General features: G+C 40.2%; 1 protein-coding gene across 2 annotated transcripts in view; it reads left to right on the forward strand.

Annotated features, from left to right (window-relative positions):
• Positions 1-17,238, forward strand: part of LOC124866243 (aldehyde dehydrogenase, mitochondrial-like) — a 59,564-nt gene extending 42,326 nt beyond the window's left edge. The window contains exons 6-13 of one of the 2 annotated variants that reach the window (XM_047361937.1): positions 4,085-4,213; positions 4,403-4,516; positions 4,851-4,971; positions 6,189-6,373; positions 6,496-6,660; positions 7,287-7,444; positions 15,501-15,615; positions 16,948-17,238. In XM_047361937.1, the coding sequence (XP_047217893.1) occupies positions 4,085-4,213; positions 4,403-4,516; positions 4,851-4,971; positions 6,189-6,373; positions 6,496-6,660; positions 7,287-7,444; positions 15,501-15,615; positions 16,948-16,980 (1,020 nt within the window). In that variant the 3' untranslated portion in view covers positions 16,981-17,238. The remainder of the gene's footprint in view (positions 1-4,084; positions 4,214-4,402; positions 4,517-4,850; positions 4,972-6,188; positions 6,374-6,495; positions 6,661-7,286; positions 7,445-15,500; positions 15,616-16,947) is intronic. The other variant, XM_047361938.1, reaches the window with a different exon arrangement.
• Positions 17,239-18,250: the final 1,012 nt, after the last annotated feature.

Genomic DNA, 18,250 nt, shown 5'->3' on the forward strand with positions numbered 1-18,250 from the left:
AAAGTCTAAAATTGTGAACTCCAGGAATGTCACAAGTTACGTGCAGTTGTGGTTTATTTATTCTCATACAGGTCCTTCTCAAAATATTAGCATATTGTGATAAAGTTCATTATTTTCCATAATGTAATGATAAAAATTTAACATTCATATATTTTAGATTCATTGCACACTAACTGAAATATTTCAGGTCTTTTATTGTCTTAATACGGATGATTTTGGCATACAGCTCATGAAAACCCAAAATTCCTATCTCACAAAATTAGCATATCATTAAAAGGGTCTCTAAACGAGCTATGAACCTAATCATCTGAATCAACGAGTTAACTCTAAACACCTGCAAAAGATTCCTGAGGCCTTTAAAACTCCCAGCCTGGTTCATCACTCAAAACCCCAATCATGGGTAAGACTGCCGACCTGACTGCTGTCCAGAAGGCCACTATTGACACCCTCAAGCAAGAGGGTAAGACACAGAAATAAATTTCTGAACAAATAGGCTGTTCCCAGAGTGCTGTATCAAGGAACCTCAGTGGGAAGTCTGTGGGAAGGAAAAAGTGTGGCAGAAAACGCTGCACAACGAGAAGAGGTGACCAGACCCTGAGGAAGATTGTGGAGAAGGGCCGATTCCAGACCTCGGGGGACCTGCGGAAGCAGTGGACTGAGTCTGGAGTAGAAACATCCAGAGCCACCGTGCACAGGCGTGTGCAGGAAATGGGCTACAGGTGCCGCATTCCCCAGGTCAAGCCACTTTTGAACCAGAAACTGCAGCAGAAGCGCCTGACCTGGACTACAGAGAAGCAGCACTGGACTGTTGCTCAGTGGTCCAAAGTACTTTTTTCGGATGAAAGCAAATTCTGCATGTCATTCGGAAATCAAGGTGCCAGAGTCTGGAGGAAGACTGGGGAGAAGGAAATGCCAAAATGCCAGAAGTCCAGTGTCAAGTACCCACAGTCAGTGATGGTCTGGGGTGCCGTGTCAGCTGCTGGTGTTGGTCCACTGTGTTTTATCAAGGGCAGGGTCAATGCAGCTAGCTACCAGGAGATTTTGGAGCACTTCATGCTTCCATCTGCTGAAAAGCTTTATGGAGATGAAGATTTCATTTTTCAGCACGACCTGGCACCTGCTCACAGTGCCAAAACCACTGGTAAATGGTTTACTGACCATGGTATCACTGTGCTCAATTGGCCTGCCAACTCTCCTGACCTGAACCCCATAGAGAATCTGTGGGATATTGTGAAGAGAACGTTGAGAGACTCAAGACCCAACACTCTGGATGAGCTAAAGGCCGCTATCGAAGCATCCTGGGCCTCCATAAGACCTCAGCAGTGCCACAGGCTGATTGCCTCCATGCCACGCCGCATTGAAGCAGTCATTTCTGCCAAAGGATTCCCGACCAAGTATTGAGTGCATAACTGTACATGATTATTTGAAGGTTGACGTTTTTTGTATTAAAAACACTTTTCTTTTATTGGTCGGATGAAATATGCTAATTTTGTGAGATAGGAATTTTGGGTTTTCATGAGCTGTATGCCAAAATCATCCGTATTAAGACAATAAAAGACCTGAAATATTTCAGTTAGTGTGCAATGAATCTAAAATATATGAATGTTAAATTTTCATCATGACATTATGGAAGATAATGAACTTTATCACAATATGCTAATATTTTGAGAAGGACCTGTATGTGTACAGTGCAAGCTGTTCAAATTAATGCCGATCCAGGATGCCAATTATGTTGTGATTATTACCATGAATATATTATTTAATATTAGTTCTTAAATATAATCAGTGATATCTAATGTTAGAACTCTGATGTTTTGAGTCCTATTGTGACCAGTGACAGCTGATTTTAAGCTCATCACTCGGTGCATCCATAATGTGCAGATGTGGTTTATTCATTCTCATATATGTACAGTGCAAACTGTTCATAATAATGCCCACCCAGGGATGCCAAGAATGTTGTAATTATGAATATGAATATATTAATATTTAATTTTAATATTTTATTAAATAATAATTCAGTCTGTTAAGTGTTGTCCGGTGAATACCAGCCCAATAAGGCGGTGGTATAAGGACAATAGTGAAAGGGGTGAACCAAGCTCTGACATTATTGAACAGCAAAACTCAGCACACATATGGAACAAATTCACACGATTTCTTAAAATGCAAGAATTTATTAACATAAATAAGTCAACTTAAAGTCAAACATATTTCAATCAACAAACTCTTTGCTATGCTATGACAATACAACTAAACTGCCAAGCAGAATGAGAGAATAAAGAAGGCCATACAAACAAGTGAATCAAAGATGGTTAAAAGCCATGACCGATAAAGTGATGCAACATTACCATTCAATGTCATTTATATTTGAGAACCAAGATCAGATAAAACATTTTAATAAAATAATATTTTAAAGAATGATTTGCTGAATAAACCCAACCTTCTGGATGACTAATTATCAATGGTTTAATTTAATTACCTGCCTTTATTTAATACAATAATATTTAAAGAAATATTATGAAGGAAATATTAAAATAACATTTAAGGAAACATTATTTTGAATAAAACAAAACCTTTCTGGATAAATTAGGTCCAATGCTGTTTAATTAGCTATCATATTTAGTAAAATAATATTTAGGGAAATATTATTTTCCTAGACTGGAAAACAAACAACCTTTCTGGATAAATGAGTCTTAATAGACATGACTCTTAATAAGTCATGTTACCTTAGCCATTGGCTGTTGAAGCTAAGAAAAGAAAGCCCATAGCTCTTTAAAGTCGAACATGTATCTTTAAAATACCAGCAATAAAATTATCAAAATGCATCGGCATTGACAGCGCGTTATGGCCTATCTGTGTATAAAAACCACCCTTTAAGCCCTTACTTTAAAAACACAACACATCATTAACTGAGCAGCTAGTCTGCTAGCACTTAGCTAAATTTTCTCAACACAAACAAAAACAAACGTCATTAAACGAACATTATTTATATTATTTAACTCTAAAACTAATCTTCTCTGCCCAAACAATACCTCTTACATAAGCCGTGCTGAGGACAAGGTTTCTGGGCGACGAGTTCAGGGAAGCGAAACTGTCCAGTCATCCATGTGTGGACATTAGCATTGCAGCTAATCTCAATAGCTGTAAGGGGGTCGGCTTTTTAGCTGGCCCGGCTGGACTGTACAACAAAGGAACGTTCGGCTCCTTCAGTGGGGGTTGCTCTCGTTACCTGGGCATGCACGCAGGAAGGGGTGCTATGCTGTGGCGGTCCCGATACCTTCTTTTCCAGGCCGTGGGGAGAAATCTGCTTCGATTGGGGCTATTACACCCCTTTTAGGAATGAATGCTGGATACACAAACAGCAAAATCATTACTTAACTTTGTTGAATATGATCGGCATGATCGTAGTCACTTTTGTGTCCAAGTATAAGAGTCATGTCTGCTTGCCATGATTTTGTTGTCAGCACATTCAACTTTGTACAGAACAAAGTATTCAATGAGAATATTTCATTCATTCAGATCTAGGATGTGTTATTTGAGTGTTCCCTTTATTTTCTTGAGCAGTATATATTTACAGATTAAACGACTGACATGTCAATTCTTATTCTATACGTACATGGATGCCCAGTTGATTTTTTTTCTCTCGTTTTACATGGCTGAAAGGCGGAAAACATTGAAATAGACTATAATGCCTTGGTTTATAGTTTTTTATTTACGTCTGCCCATACCATCTTGCCATATCTTCCTGAAATAAACAGCAAATCCTTCATTTTCTCCACCTTGCCTACTCTCACATGCTAAGGGATGCAGATGTATATTAGTTACTTTTAATTTAGTCCCTTACCAGGAGAAATAAAGCATTGTTTCAGTGAATTGTAAAGGTACCAATACATTTGTCAGTAAGATAAATTGGTGCTCTTAGCAAAGATCATCTAGATGCCTATGATTGCAGCATTAAAGCAGAAACATGTCTGCATGTGGTTGCATTAGAAGCAGTGAAGTTTATACATGAGGCAAACGATGACATTACAGAACTGTAATTTGAGGAATACCATAATGTGCTTTGTATTTTTCTTCTTTGATGCAGTGGAACTTCCCTCTGGTAATGCAGGCCTGGAAACTTGGGCCGGCCTTGGCGACTGGTAATACTGTGGTGATGAAAGTTGCTGAGCAAACACCACTCACAGCACTCTATGTGGCCAGTCTTATTAAAGAGGTATTCTGCCTTTTATTGTTTTACAGTCACTGTAAAAAAGAAGTTGCTGAGTGCATACAAATTAACCTGAACACAGCTTAAAGATTGTACCTTTTAAGTCTTTGTTTTTTGTCTCACCTTTTCTTTTCTGAATAGAAAAGAATAAATGCAAGTGGTAATGAATTTGTGTTTTTGATCCTTTGTGTGCAGGTAGGTTTTCCTGAAGGCGTGGTGAATATCTTGCCTGGAATGGGACCAACAGCTGGTGCAGCCATTGCAAAGCACATGGATGTTGACAAAGTGGCCTTTACTGGATCCACAGAGGTACATCCGTTTGAAGGTCCTTTTCAGATCTGGCACTAATGGAACCCCAGTGCTATGTTGAGGTGTACAGCTTTTTGTAGGAATGTTCACACCTGGCAATAAAAACCATCCTGACTGGTCAGAGGTCATTTACACCCTCTACATGCAGATAAATACACGCAGATAAACGCATCTTTATTCTCATTATTTCAACATATCACTCTTGAATAGTTTTCCATTAGCTTTCAGCTGGCCTGACTTCAGCAGTTCTTTTTATAGACCGATGTCTAATGAACGTTTTTTGTTTGTATGTTTTCATCACTAAATCGATTTTGTCTGAACTGAGTGTGTCAAGCTCTCCATTTTCTGTCAGGTGGGTCACCTGATCCAACAGGCTGCAGGCAGTAGTAACCTGAAGAAAGTTACATTGGAATTGGGAGGGAAGAGTCCAAACATCGTTTTGTCTGATGCCAATTGTATGTATTCTTTGCACTCAGCATCCTGTCATTTTGGTCTTTGTGTGAGTCTAGCATTGTCATTTCAATTCAGTTCAATTGAGTTTATTTATATAGCATCAATTCATAACACATGATGTCCCATGGCACTTTACAAAGTCAATTCAATTGAATCACACAGATTTGAAGTCAGTTACATACATTCCAGTCAATCCTAATTATCAAACAGTGCAGTCAAATCCAGTTTTCTGTTCTTCATGCTATCTCCACCTTTGATTGTTGAGTTGTCGATAAGAACCTCATTACTAAAGATATAGTTAGAATCTTTTTTTGTTTGAGATTGGGGGGGCTATCAGAAATTGGTTTCCTACCATTTCTCAAAACTCGGGTCAATCAGAGTATAAAGTTAGGAACAGGTCACCCAACGTGGGTTTCTGCAGTCTGAAAATGACTCCAGTCTCAAATGTTATAACTTTCCAAGCTATGAAACATTTTTGTATACATTTTTCCAACATTGTCAGTTGAGCATTGGACTGTCATTTACACTGAAGACTGTGTTGATCCAGTCTGTTTCCTGTAATGCCCCCAGTGAAACGGATAAGAAAAGAGGTTGCAATATTAGAATTAAAACCACTTTATTTTGCTTCCTTGAAAGCAAAATAATCTGTTAAATGATGTTTTATCATTCCATGAAAACATTTGAAATTGTAGCTGTTTTACCTTGGCAGAAACCTATTTTGAATGTGGACCCAATCAGATAGCCCCTAACTTGGACCCCCAGAGATAAATACTGAATGTCTATGACTTTTACACTGAACCTGACTTAATTACCCCTTTAAAGTGCCTCGAACCTGGCACCACTGCCAACTGCCGTATCACCCAATATTACAGCCACATAAATCGACAATGGATTTATATTTAATCAGGCCTGTTTTAAGAGTACTTTAGTGGCTTCCTGCGAAGCACTGCTCTTATCTTATCAAATATCTTTTTTTTATTTTAAGAGGTCTTTGTTTTAATAAAGCTTTACTCCTCAGACTCTTCCGGTTCTAAATAAACATGCTTAAATGAGTTTTGTTATGCTCTTAAGTGTACCCCCACTACATTCTTAAACCATTAAATTGGAAACATCCTCACTTTTGTTTTATTAATTTTTTTTTTTTTAAAGACTGATATTTTTGCACACTGCATGCCTGTTGTAATAGTGTTGTCTAAAGATCTTTTCTTTTTTTTCTCAGTGGAAAATGCTGTGGAGCAGTCCCACATGGGCCTTTTTTTCAATCAAGGCCAGTGTTGCTGTGCTGGCTCGCGACTCTTCGTCCAGGCAGATGTCTACGATGAGTTTGTGGAGCGCAGTGTGGAACGTGCTAAAAGAAGAGTTGTGGGAGACCCGTTTGACTTTAACACTGAGCAGGGCCCTCAGGTAGAACAAACTCAGTCCCCTAACTCTTGTCGTTTCTCACACTGACTTTATAAGTACATTACATACATAGGAGTCCACAGATGGCATGGAATTGACACTGTTCCTTCTGTGACACCTTCCAGGTGGATCAGGAGCAGTTCAACAAGATCCTTGGCTACATCAGTAGTGGGAAGAGAGAAGGTGCCAAGCTGATGTGTGGAGGGGGAGTGGCTGCAGACAGAGGCTACTTCATACAGCCTACAGTGTTTGGAGATGTCCAGGACAACATGACCATTGCCAAGGAGGAGGTAGAGTGTTGTGAATGGTTAAGTCAATGTACTTTTCTCAATGTTTTCCCAGTCTTACATTTTCCTGAGATCTTTATGATCTCCTTAGATGTACATGAAAATGTTTGATAGGCAGGCAAGCAGATCTATTTTCAAGCGCTGCCACTGGTGTGCTTGAAAGTGTTTCTCAAATCCCTACCCTCTCTTTCACCAACTCTGCATGTGAGGAACACAATAGTTGACATTTAGTGACTTGGTGATGCAGCAATCTCAGCTTTATACTCCAATTAAATTTAGACCTGTATCTGTGATAAACTATATATTCTCTACTGATTCACCAAACATCAATATTTCAATTCTACTCTTTCAAAACATGAAATTGTTGTTATCTACAACAGATCAAATCTGACTGGCCAGACACTGAATATGTGTTCCTTCAGCCAGGCCTTTAACTGTGGTCTTTGTCCAGACACTACCAACTCTTAGATATTTTCAGATCTGTTCTTTAAAGATTTAGGAACCTGTATCCATGACTCATTAATGCTATATTATGCTTTACTTTCATGACTTTTCATAGAGAACTGTAGTAAAGCTTTTATTTCTGTAAGCATTTTCAGATTCATGGAGTCTCTTCTGATGTCTTCTAGATCTTCGGTCCAGTGATGCAGATCTTTAAGTTTAAAACGCTGGAGGAGGTTATAACCAGAGCCAATGACACTAAATATGGACTGGCAGCTTCGGTTTTCACAAATAACATTGACAAAGCCAACTATGTGTCCAGTGGTCTCAGGGCTGGCACAGTCTGGTATGCCAACCTTAAATATTTTATTTATATATTTTGGTTTTTGTGGAGGGGGGGTGGGCAGCTATCAGATAGTTGTTGGTTTAAATCCTGCATACCCCCTCATAGATATTAGTGTACAGACTATACCTTTATGTAAATGGATGAATTTGACCAGAAGTGCTAAATTGTTTGCATTGTAACATGGAGCCTTACTTAATGCAAAGTTACTGTGAATGTTTCAACATGTTTTAGTCCTAATTTGTCATTTAATACAGTTGCACTTGGATGTCACTCTATATATACAGGGGTTGGACATTGAAAGTGAAACACCTGTCATTTTAGTGTGGGAGGTTTCATGACTAAATTGGACCAGCCTGGTAGCCAGTCTTCATTGATTGCACATTGCACCAGTAAGAGCAGAGTGTGAAGGTTCAATTAGCAGGGTAAGAGCACAGTTTTGCTCAAAATATTGAAATGCACACAACATTATTGGTGACATACCAGAGTTCAAAAGAGGACAAATTGTTGGTGCACATCTTGCTGTGACCAAGACAGCAAGTCTTTGTGATGTATCAAGAGCCACGGTATCCAGGGTGATGTCAGCATACCACCAAGAAGGACGAACCACATCCAACAGGATTAACTGTGGACGTAAGAGGAAGCTGTCTGAAAGGGATGTTCTGGTGCTAACCCGGATTGTATCCAAAAAACATAAAACCACGGCTGCCCAAATCACGGCAGAATTAAACGTGCACCTCAACTCCCCTGTTTCCACCAGAACCGTCCATTAGGAGCTCCACAGGGTCAATATACACGGCCGGGCTGCTATAGCCAAACCTTTGGTCACTCATGCCAATGCCAAACGTTGGTTTCAATGGTGCAAGGAGCGCAAATCTTGGGCTGTGGACAATGTGAAACATGTATTGTTCTCTGATGAGTCCACCTTTACTGTTTTCCCCACATCCAGGAGAGTTACGGTGTGGAGAAGCCCCAAAGAAGCGTACCACCCAGACTGTTGCATGCCCAGAGTAAAGCATGGGGGTGGATCAGTGATGGTTTGGGCTGCCATATCATGGCATTCCCTTGGCCCAATACTTGTGCTAGATGGGCACGTCACTGCCAAGGACTACTGAACCATTCTTGAGGACCATGTGCATCCAATGGTTCAAACATTGTATCCTGAAGGCGGTGCCGTGTATCAGGATGACAATGCACCAATACACACAGCAAGACTGGTGAAAGATTGGTTTGATGAACATGAAAGTAAAGTTGAACATCTCCCATGGCCTGCACAGTCACCAGATCTAAATATTATTGAGCCACTTTGGGGTGTTTTGGAGGAGCGAGTCAGGAAACGTTTTCCTCCACTAGTATCACGTAGTGACCTGGCCACTATCCTGCAAGAAGAATGGCTTAAAATCCCTCTGACCACTGTGCAGGACTTGTATATGTCATTCCCAAGACGAATTGACGCTGTATTGGCCGCAAAAGGAGGCCCTACACCATACTAATAAATTATTGTGGTCTAAAACCAGGTGTTTCAGTTTCATTGTCCAACCCCTGTATATATGTAATCCTGGATTTGTTTTGAAAATGTGACGCACCAGCATTTTTCAAACTTTCCATTTTCACCTTATTGATTAAAATCTTCCTCAAGTGATTGGCAGATTGACAAAATTCAATTCAATTCAGTTTATTTATATAACGCCAATTCACAACACATGTCGTCTCAAGGCTCTTCACAACAGTCAGGTTCATACATTCCAATTAATCCTAACAATTGAACAGTGCAGTTGGAGTTAGCTTTTTATTCAAATTGGATAAAAAGTTTTTCTATCTAAAGGAAACCCAGCAGATTGCATCCAGTCAGTGACTTGCAGCATTCACTCCTCCTGGATGAGCATGTAGAGACAGTGGACAGTCACTGGCGTTGACTTTGCAGCAATCCCTCATACTGAGCATGCATGTAGCGACAGTGGAGAGGAAAAACTCCCTTTTAACAGGAAGAAACCTCCAGCAGAACCAGGCTCAGTGTGAGCGGCCATCTGCCACGACCGACTGGGGGTTTGAGAGAACAGAGCAGAGACACAAAGAGAACACAGGAGCACTGATCCAGGAGTACTTTCTATGGGAAGGAAAAGTAAATGTTAATGGATGTGGCTCCTTTAGTCGTTTCACCTAGAAAGAAAGAACAGATAAACTCTGAGCCAGTTTTCAAGGTTAGAGTCTGAAAGAAAGAACATAGAGTTAGTCACAGTAAAAGCTCAGTCAGTAGCCATGTCTAGGAGAGAGAAAGGGTTAAACACTGAAAGACAGGGCTATGTGGATCATCGGTAGAGGGTGAGCATTAAGTTGTTGCCAGCAGAAGCTCGGACGATTCCCCTCTCCAGAAAGGTGTCACAGGTAGACACAGAGCCAGGCCAGGTGTAGCTTCTAGGAAGAGAAAAGAGAGAACAAAGTTTAAAGCTGAAATAACAGCAAACAATGCAAAATTGGAGAGTAGTATGAGAATGTAGCGAAGAGGGTGAAAGTGGTCATTATGTCCTCCAGCAGCCTAAGCCTATATTAGCATAACTACACAGATAGTTTCAGTTCAGATTATTTAGTTAAACGACGCTTATTTACAACAATGTCGTCTCAAGGCACTTCACAAAGGGTCCCACTGATGGTCATTGTTATACTAAAAACCACAATGATCGGGATACCTCTCTCTGTCAGACTAATTATAACCATTAGAAAAGAGAAGGGGTCATACAGGTAGCAGAAATGGAGGGTGTGTTTGCACCTCAACCATAACTGAGCCGGTTTAGGCTAAACCTGACTCCCCCTTACTCCAACCAACAGGGAGGGAAGAAGACGGAGGTAAAAAAATAAGGAAGATAGCTCAGGATAATCTAAACCACTCTAACTATAAGCTTTATCAAAAAGGTACATTTTAAGCCTAGCCTTAAAAGTAGACAGGATGTCTGCCTCACGGACTAAAACTGGGAGCTGGTTCCACAGGAGAGGAGCCTGATAATTAAAGGATCTGCCTCCCATTCTACTTCTAGAGACTGTAGGAACCACCAGTAAACCTGCAGTCTGAGAACGAAGTGCTCTGTTAGGAACATATGGAACAATCAGATCTCTGATGTATGATGGAGCTAGATCATTAAGGGCTTTATATGTGAGGAGGAGAATTTTAAATTCTATTCTGGACTTAACAGGGAGCCAATGAAGGGAAGCTAAAATAGGAGAAATATGATCTCTCTTTTTAATTTTCATCAGAACTCTTGCTGCAGCATTTTGAATCAGCTGAAGGCTTTTAACTGCATTTTGTGGACATCCTGATAGTAAAGAATTACAATAGTCCAGCCTTGAAGTAACGAATGCATGGACTAGTTTTTCAGCGTCACTCCTAGATAGGATATTTCTAATTTTGTCAATGTTCCGGAGATGAAAGAAGGAAATCCTAGAAACTTGTTTAATATGGGATTTAAATGACATGTCCTGGTCAGAAATAACACCAAGGTTTTTTACCTTATTATCAGAGGTCAATTTAATGCCATCCAGGTTAAGTGATTGACTAAGCAGTTTCTTTTTTAAAGACTCCGGTCCAAAGACGACAACTTCTGTCTTGTCTGAATTTAGAAGCAAAACATTTAACGTCATCCAAGTTGTTATATCTTCAAGACCTGCTTGTAGTCTGTCTAACTGGTTGGGCTCATCAGGACTTATGGATAAGTAAAGCTGAGTATCATCAGCGTAACAGTGAAAATGTATCCTATGCCTATTGGAAGCATATATATAGTAAAGAGAATTGGCCCAAGTACTGAGCCCTGTGGTACTCCACAATTAACCCTGGAGTTTAAAGATGATTTATCATCTACATGAACAAACTGGAATCTGTCAGACAGATAAGATTTAAACCAGCCTAGTGCTGTTCCCATGATCCCTACAGCAAATTCCAGCCTTTCTAAGAGAATATTATGATCGACTGGATCAAATGCAGCACTGAGATCTAACAGAACCAGAACAGACACAAGTCCATTATCTGAGGCCATAAGAATATCATTAGTGACTTTCAGCAGAGCTGTTTCAGTGCTATTCAATTCAATTCAATTATGAGCTCTGAAACCTGACTGAAACTCTTCAAACAGGTAATTGCTGTGTAAATGTTCACACATTTGATTAGCAACTATTTTCTCAAGAATTTTAGATAAGAATGGAAGATTGGATATAGGTCTGTAATTTATTAAATCATCTCGATCAAGCGAAGGTTTCTTAAGTAAAGGTTTAATTACAGCTACCTTAAAAGCCTGTGGTTCTGATCCATTTACTAAGGATAAATTAATCATATCTAAAATGGGGCTGGTAATCAGAGGGAACACTTCCTTAAATAATTTGGTTTGGATTGGGTCAAACATACAAGTTGAAGGTTTAGATGAAGCTAATATTTCTGATAACTCAGGAAGCTCCACTGGATCAAAACAGTCCAAACACAGATCAGGTTCTACAGTTACTTCCAATGTTGTCTCACTTGCTGAGGATGAAGTAATCCTCTTCGAGAGTATGTCAAAGATTTTCTTTTTAATAGAATCAATTTTATTTAAGAAGAATCCCATAAAGTCATGGCTGCTGAGAGCTAAGGGAATGGATGGCTCAAAAGAGCTATGACTCTGTGTAAGTTTAGCAACTGTGCCATTTTCTCTCAAATTTTCTAACGTGCTTTAAAGTACGCAGCTCTGAATTAAACCAGGGAGCTAGCCTCCAATGAATAATTACCTTCTTTTTTTTTAAGGGGGCTGCATTGTCTAATGCACCACGCAATGATGAAGTAACACTATGAACAAGAGAATCAATTTGTGAAGGGGCAGAAACAAAATTATTGCCCTCTGTGTAAGTTTAGCAACTGTACTAAAGAGAAACCTAGGATTATTCTTGTTCTCTTCTATTAATGATGAGAAATAATCTGTTCTAGCTTGGTGAAGTGTCTTCATACAACAGTAGGCTATTTTTCCAGATTAAGTAGGAATCTTCTAGGTGTGTAGAGCGCCATTTTCTCTCCAATTTTCTAACATTGTGCTTTAAAGTACGCAGCTCTGAATTAAACCAAGGAGCTAGCCTCCTATTAATGATTAGTTTCTTTTTGAAGGGGGCTGCTTTGTCTAATGCATCATGCAATGATGAAGAAACACTATGAACAAGAGAATCAATTTGTGAAGGGGCAGAAACAAAATTATTGCCCTCCACTGTGTTTTTCAGTGATAATGAGGAAATTAAAAGTGGAACAGATTCTTTAAAGGTTGTTACAGCATCATCTGATAATGATCTACTATAATGAAATTTTCTTTCAGGTGTGGAGTACTCGGTTAAATTAAACTCAAAGGTTATTAAGAAATGGTCAGACAGGACAGGCTTATGAGAGAATATTGTTATGTCTTTACTGTTAAAATCCCCCACTATAATAACTTTATCTGTATTTAACACTAAATCAGATAAAAGGTCAGAAAACTGATCTAAAAATTGAGAATAAGGGCCTGGTGGACGGTACAAAACAACAAACAGAAGAGGTTTTAGTGCTTTGCAACTTGGATGAGGAAAACTAAGGATTAAATATTCAAAAGAGTTGTAGCTATTGATTGGTCTGTGACTAATCAATAAATCAGACTGAAAGATAGTTGCTACTCCTCCTCTTCGCCCAGTAATTCGAGGAATGTGAAAATTTTAATAATTAGTAGGAGTTGACTCATTTATAATAACATAATCCTTTGCAGCAGTCAGGTTTCTGTGAGGCAAAATAAATTAATCTGATTGTCACAAATCAGGTCACTAACTAGCAAAGTCTTTGAAGAGAGAGATCTTATGTTCAGTAAGCCACATTTAATTGTTTTATTTTTCTTTTCAGTCTGAGTTGTGTTTATTTTTATTAGATTTTCCTGATTTCCTCCTTTTAGATTATTTTTTAATCTATTCAATTTTGGCCGTGAGCGAGACACTGTCTTAATAGGGTAATGGGTGGGTAGCAGTACAGAAGCTGCAGAGAGGAGTGTTAAACTACAACCCTGCTTCCTGGTCTGAACCCTGGGTTGTCAGAGTTTTGGAGAACTAATAAATTCAGCCAGATTCCTAGAAAGAAGAGCAGCTCCATCCAAAGTGGGATGGATGCCGTCTCTCCGGATCAGACCAGGTTTTCCCCAAAATGTTCGCCAGTTATCAATGTAACCCACATTGTTTGCATGTGGCATTTTCAATTTACAGAGACCAAAGATGGTCTGTAAAACAGTAAATGTTTCTAGTGTATTTAGTAAACGATAGTTATTTTAAAGCTTCTAGCGTTCATTGAAATAAATCAAACATAAACACACCTAAAAGACATCACCGACCCCCTCCTGGACCCCCTGCAGTTTGCCTACAGAGCCAACAGGTCTGTAGATGATGCAGTCAACTTAGCCCTTCACTTCATCCTCCGGCACCTGGACTCCACAGGAACCTACGCCAGGATCCTGTTTGTGGATTTCAGCTCTGCCTTCAACACCATCGTCCCAGTTCTGCTACAGGAGAAGCTCTCCCAGCTGAGTGTGCCCGACTCCACCTGCAGGTGGATCACTGACTTCCTGTCTGACAGGAAGCAGCGCGCGAGGCTGGGGAAGCACGTCTCTGACTCCCTGACCATCAGCACCGGTTCCCCCCAAGGCTGTGTTCTCTCTCCTCTGCTCTTCTCCCTGTACACCAACAGCTGCACCTCCAGTCACCAGTCTGTCAAGCTTCTGACGTTTGCGGACGACACCACCCTGATTGGACTCATCTCTGATGGTGACGAGTCCGCGTACAGATGGGAGGTGGACCATCTGTTGGACTGGTGCAGCCAGAACAACCTTGAGCTCAACGCTCTAAAGACAGTGGAGATGGTTGTGGACTTCAGGCAGAACCCAGCCCCACCTGCCCCCATCACCCTCTGTGACTCCACAATTGACACTGTGGAATCTTTCCGCTTCCTGGGAACCATCATCTCCCAGGATCTCAAGTGGGAGCCAAACATCAACTCCCTCATCAAGAAAGCCCAGCAGAGGATGTTCTTCCTGCGGCAGCTGAAGAAATTCAACCTGCCAAAGACTATGATGGTGCACTTCTACACAGCCATCATTGAGTCCATCCTCACCTCCTCCATCACCATCTGGTACGCCGCTGCTACAGCCAAGGATAAGGGCAGGCTGCAGCGTGTCATTCGGTCTGCTGAGAAGGTGATTGGCTGCAGTCTACTGTCGCTCCAGGAACTGTACACCTCCAGGACCCTGAAGCGGGCAGGGAAGATTCTGGCTGATCCCTCCCACCCCGGTCACAGACTCTTTGAGACTCTCCCCTCTGGCAGGAGGCTGCGGTCCATCCGGACCAAAACCTCACGCCACAAGAACAGTTTTTTCCCATCTGCCACCAGCCTGGTTAACAAAGCCCGGAAACCACCCTGACACTGTCCCTTTCCCCCACACCCCCCCTTTTTTTGCTGACCTGTAACCTGTAACTCTATGCGTTACATTAACGTTCAGCTTGGACTCCTGCTTTACTTGTACAATGATCACCTGCACTGTTGTATTGCTCTTGCATCTTATACTGCTCTATATTTACTCTCACTCACTTAAAACTGTGCACATATATTTATATTATATTGTAGATATGTTTATACTGTTTAATTTGTATTGTATTGCACCGACTACGCCAAAACAAATTCCTTGTATGTCCAAAAACGTACTTGGCAATAAAGCTTTTCTGATTCTGATTCTGATTCTGATTCTGAAACCGTATCTAAACAGTATTGGCCCTGTCAGCCAGCTGAAGCTCGACACAAACTTAGTCTTCAGGAGAACAATGACACCAATAGGTTTCATTGGCCCGGTCAAATTTCAGAGCTCAGCCTGATTTGGTATGGTGCATGCTTACATATTACAGCCAACAAAATAGACTTGAGTGGACCAAGGTACCTCAGGAATGAATACTTTAACTTGCTGTTAAGTTTAGGTGAAATTTGATGCAACTGCTTCTACTGCAGAGGTATTTATAAAATGTAATTAAAGTGACTTTTTTTCCCCTCTCTCTACAGGATAAACTGTTACAATGTGTTTGGAACCCAGGCTCCATTTGGAGGCTACAAGGCCTCAGGTAATGGCAGAGAGTTGGGCGAGTATGGACTGGAAGCCTACACAGAAATTAAAACGGTAATTACCCAACACATACCTCACATCCTAAAAGCTAAAAATCAGTGCAATAAGTCTGAATTGGTGCGAGGGAAGGATAGACTCACAGCTAACAAATGAAGCACAGGGTTGACCAAAATGTAGAGAATAGATAAAGACTCATAAATGGTGAGTTAATAATTGTAGCAATTGAGCAGCTACTTATTAAATCTTTTTAGTAATCACACTGTGTTTTAATGATTAACAAATTCCAGCAAGAAAGTAATTTAAACAAACATGAAATCAAGCAAATTGAAGAGGAATTTACAAAGGAACTAGGACTTAAGGTTCAGAGCTGATTAAGCATTTAACATAAGCTGTATTCAGTGTTTCTCTCTGAAAGTTCAACTAAGTTTTTTTTGTTATTCTGAATGCCTGTATGAAGTGTCAGGGAAAGTTTGGAAGAGGGTAGAAAGGGGAGGCATTGAGGTCCAGCAGGTTCATATGTCTGAAAACAGCCTTGGACAAATTAAGACAAGCCACTGCTAGCTTAGGTCATGTTGCGTCAGCTCAATGAATTGACCTGGGTCCCTGAACCTGCGGTTTTGAACCCCCCATTCCTCTGCTCAGTGAAGGGGAAAATTTTGGCACATCTGTCCAACCCAGACTCAAGGGTGTCAGCTGTTTCTATCTGGCACAGGTGGTGGATGTTTGGCAGTTTCTCTCTTTGGAATTCAGAACATAATTGTAACTGTGCAAAATAAATTATGTTACTGAGTTCTGGTCCTCGCAGCAGGTCCACAAAGTTGAAATGAAACTAGCTGGAAGATTAACCTGAAAAAAAAACATCACAACCAAATGTTACCAAAGTTGACCCAGGCTTGAAGCCTAGATAAGAGCAGTGGAGCAGTTTAGTCAATCTCCACTGACATGCAATAAAAACAAGTATGAATTTAACCGGACTGAGCATCTTAACAAGCAGAAACATGTCATGACTTTAAAGAGCACTATTTGACATGTATTGACATGCACCTAAACAGTTTATCATAACGGCTCCATATGCCCTGCATGTTGACAATAACAGGAGAATCATTTGTGGATTATTAACATTATTTTTGGCTTAATCTAATGCCATGATGAAGGCCTTTTGCCCAAGTCTTTGTCAGTGTGTGATATGTCTAAAGGAGGGTCAAGTTTATGAGCATCTCTAATACGACACATGATTTGCAGTTATTCATTTTCCCTCATTGAGTCAATTCTCATTCTTTTTTCCTTATTCTTCATGGCACAAACTTGATATTTTTTATTCACAGTAACAGTGATCCATGAGGAAATGTTCTGCACATTCTGAAATCATCATTTTGCTTGTTTCAGGTGACAATCAAGGTGCCACAGAAGAATTCCTAGATATATTTACTGAAGCCTGAGATGTGCTGAGAGGACATGTTCAACTGTGATTTCTTTTTGATTAGCTTTCTAATATATGCCTGCACAGAACATCCTTGAAGTGAAATAAAATCTGTACCATTAATTGTTTTTTTTCTTTTTTCTAGCAGAAATGTAAATCATATTGCCAAGCTTTGCAGTGACTGTCAAAAGCTTGATTGTTAAAAAAGTGAATTTGCAGTTTTTGGTAATATTTCATAATAAAATAATTTGAGATTCTGTCATCTTTGTGATTTAGGAGGTTGTACTGTCAGATGAATGGGTAGAAGTACAGGTGGTTCTCAAAAAATTTGAATACTGTGTAAAAGTGCAATATCTTCCACCTGTCATTTCAGAAAGTGAAACTCTTATAAAATCATTATACAGAGTGATATATTTAAAGCATTTGTTTCTTGTCATTTTGATGATTATGGCTTTCAGATAAAGAAAACCCAAATTTAATGTCTCAGAAAATTAGAATACTATGAAAAAGTTCATTATTTGACACTGATGCTGTCACACTCTAATCAGCTAATTAACTCAACCACCTACAAAGGTTTCCTGAGCTTTTATACTGTCTTTCACTCTGGGTCATAGGCTACACAATCATAGGAAAAACTGCTGACTGAACAGTTGTCAAGAAGACAGTTTTCAACACCCTTCACAAAGAGGGTAATGGAAGGGTTTGCGGGACACGTACCTCAGGGAGAGAAAGAAGCTGGAGAGCAGGAGGAGTTGAGCAACAGCATGTGCAGTGAAGAAGTGGAGGTTTTCTTCCGTCCTGTCATTCCGTGACCCCTTCGTCACTCAATGACCAACCACCAGCAAGATGGGCCAGGTCGAGGAAATGGCAGATGACCTACCTGCACCAGCCCAAGACCAGCAGATGCAGCAGTTGCCAAACAACATTTAATAAAGGAAAAAAAATCCAAAAACTTTACTACTGTTACAATTGCTTTATTGTGTCAATATCATGTCTTTTGACAGAAACAAATCCTGATGACACTGAGGACAGGTCCCCTCCACCTGAAAGACCTGCTGCCTCGTGTCTCCGAGTCTCAGGTCCCTGGTCCTTTATCCTCTGCTGATTCATCCAGTCCCAGAGGTGTGTACATGTTCTAGTACACAAGAGTAGACCTGCACATCAACACACTAGCACAGTGTGGAATCTAATTTAAAAACTGTAATCTTGTAGGAAGGAGGACAGTGCAACCCTGGGATGAGCCATCTCATTTTGAACATGTGCTTCTGC

The sequence above is a fragment of the Girardinichthys multiradiatus genome, chromosome 3 (assembly GCF_021462225.1).
Source record: "Girardinichthys multiradiatus isolate DD_20200921_A chromosome 3, DD_fGirMul_XY1, whole genome shotgun sequence".
In the NCBI taxonomy this organism is placed as follows: domain Eukaryota; kingdom Metazoa; phylum Chordata; class Actinopteri; order Cyprinodontiformes; family Goodeidae; genus Girardinichthys; species Girardinichthys multiradiatus.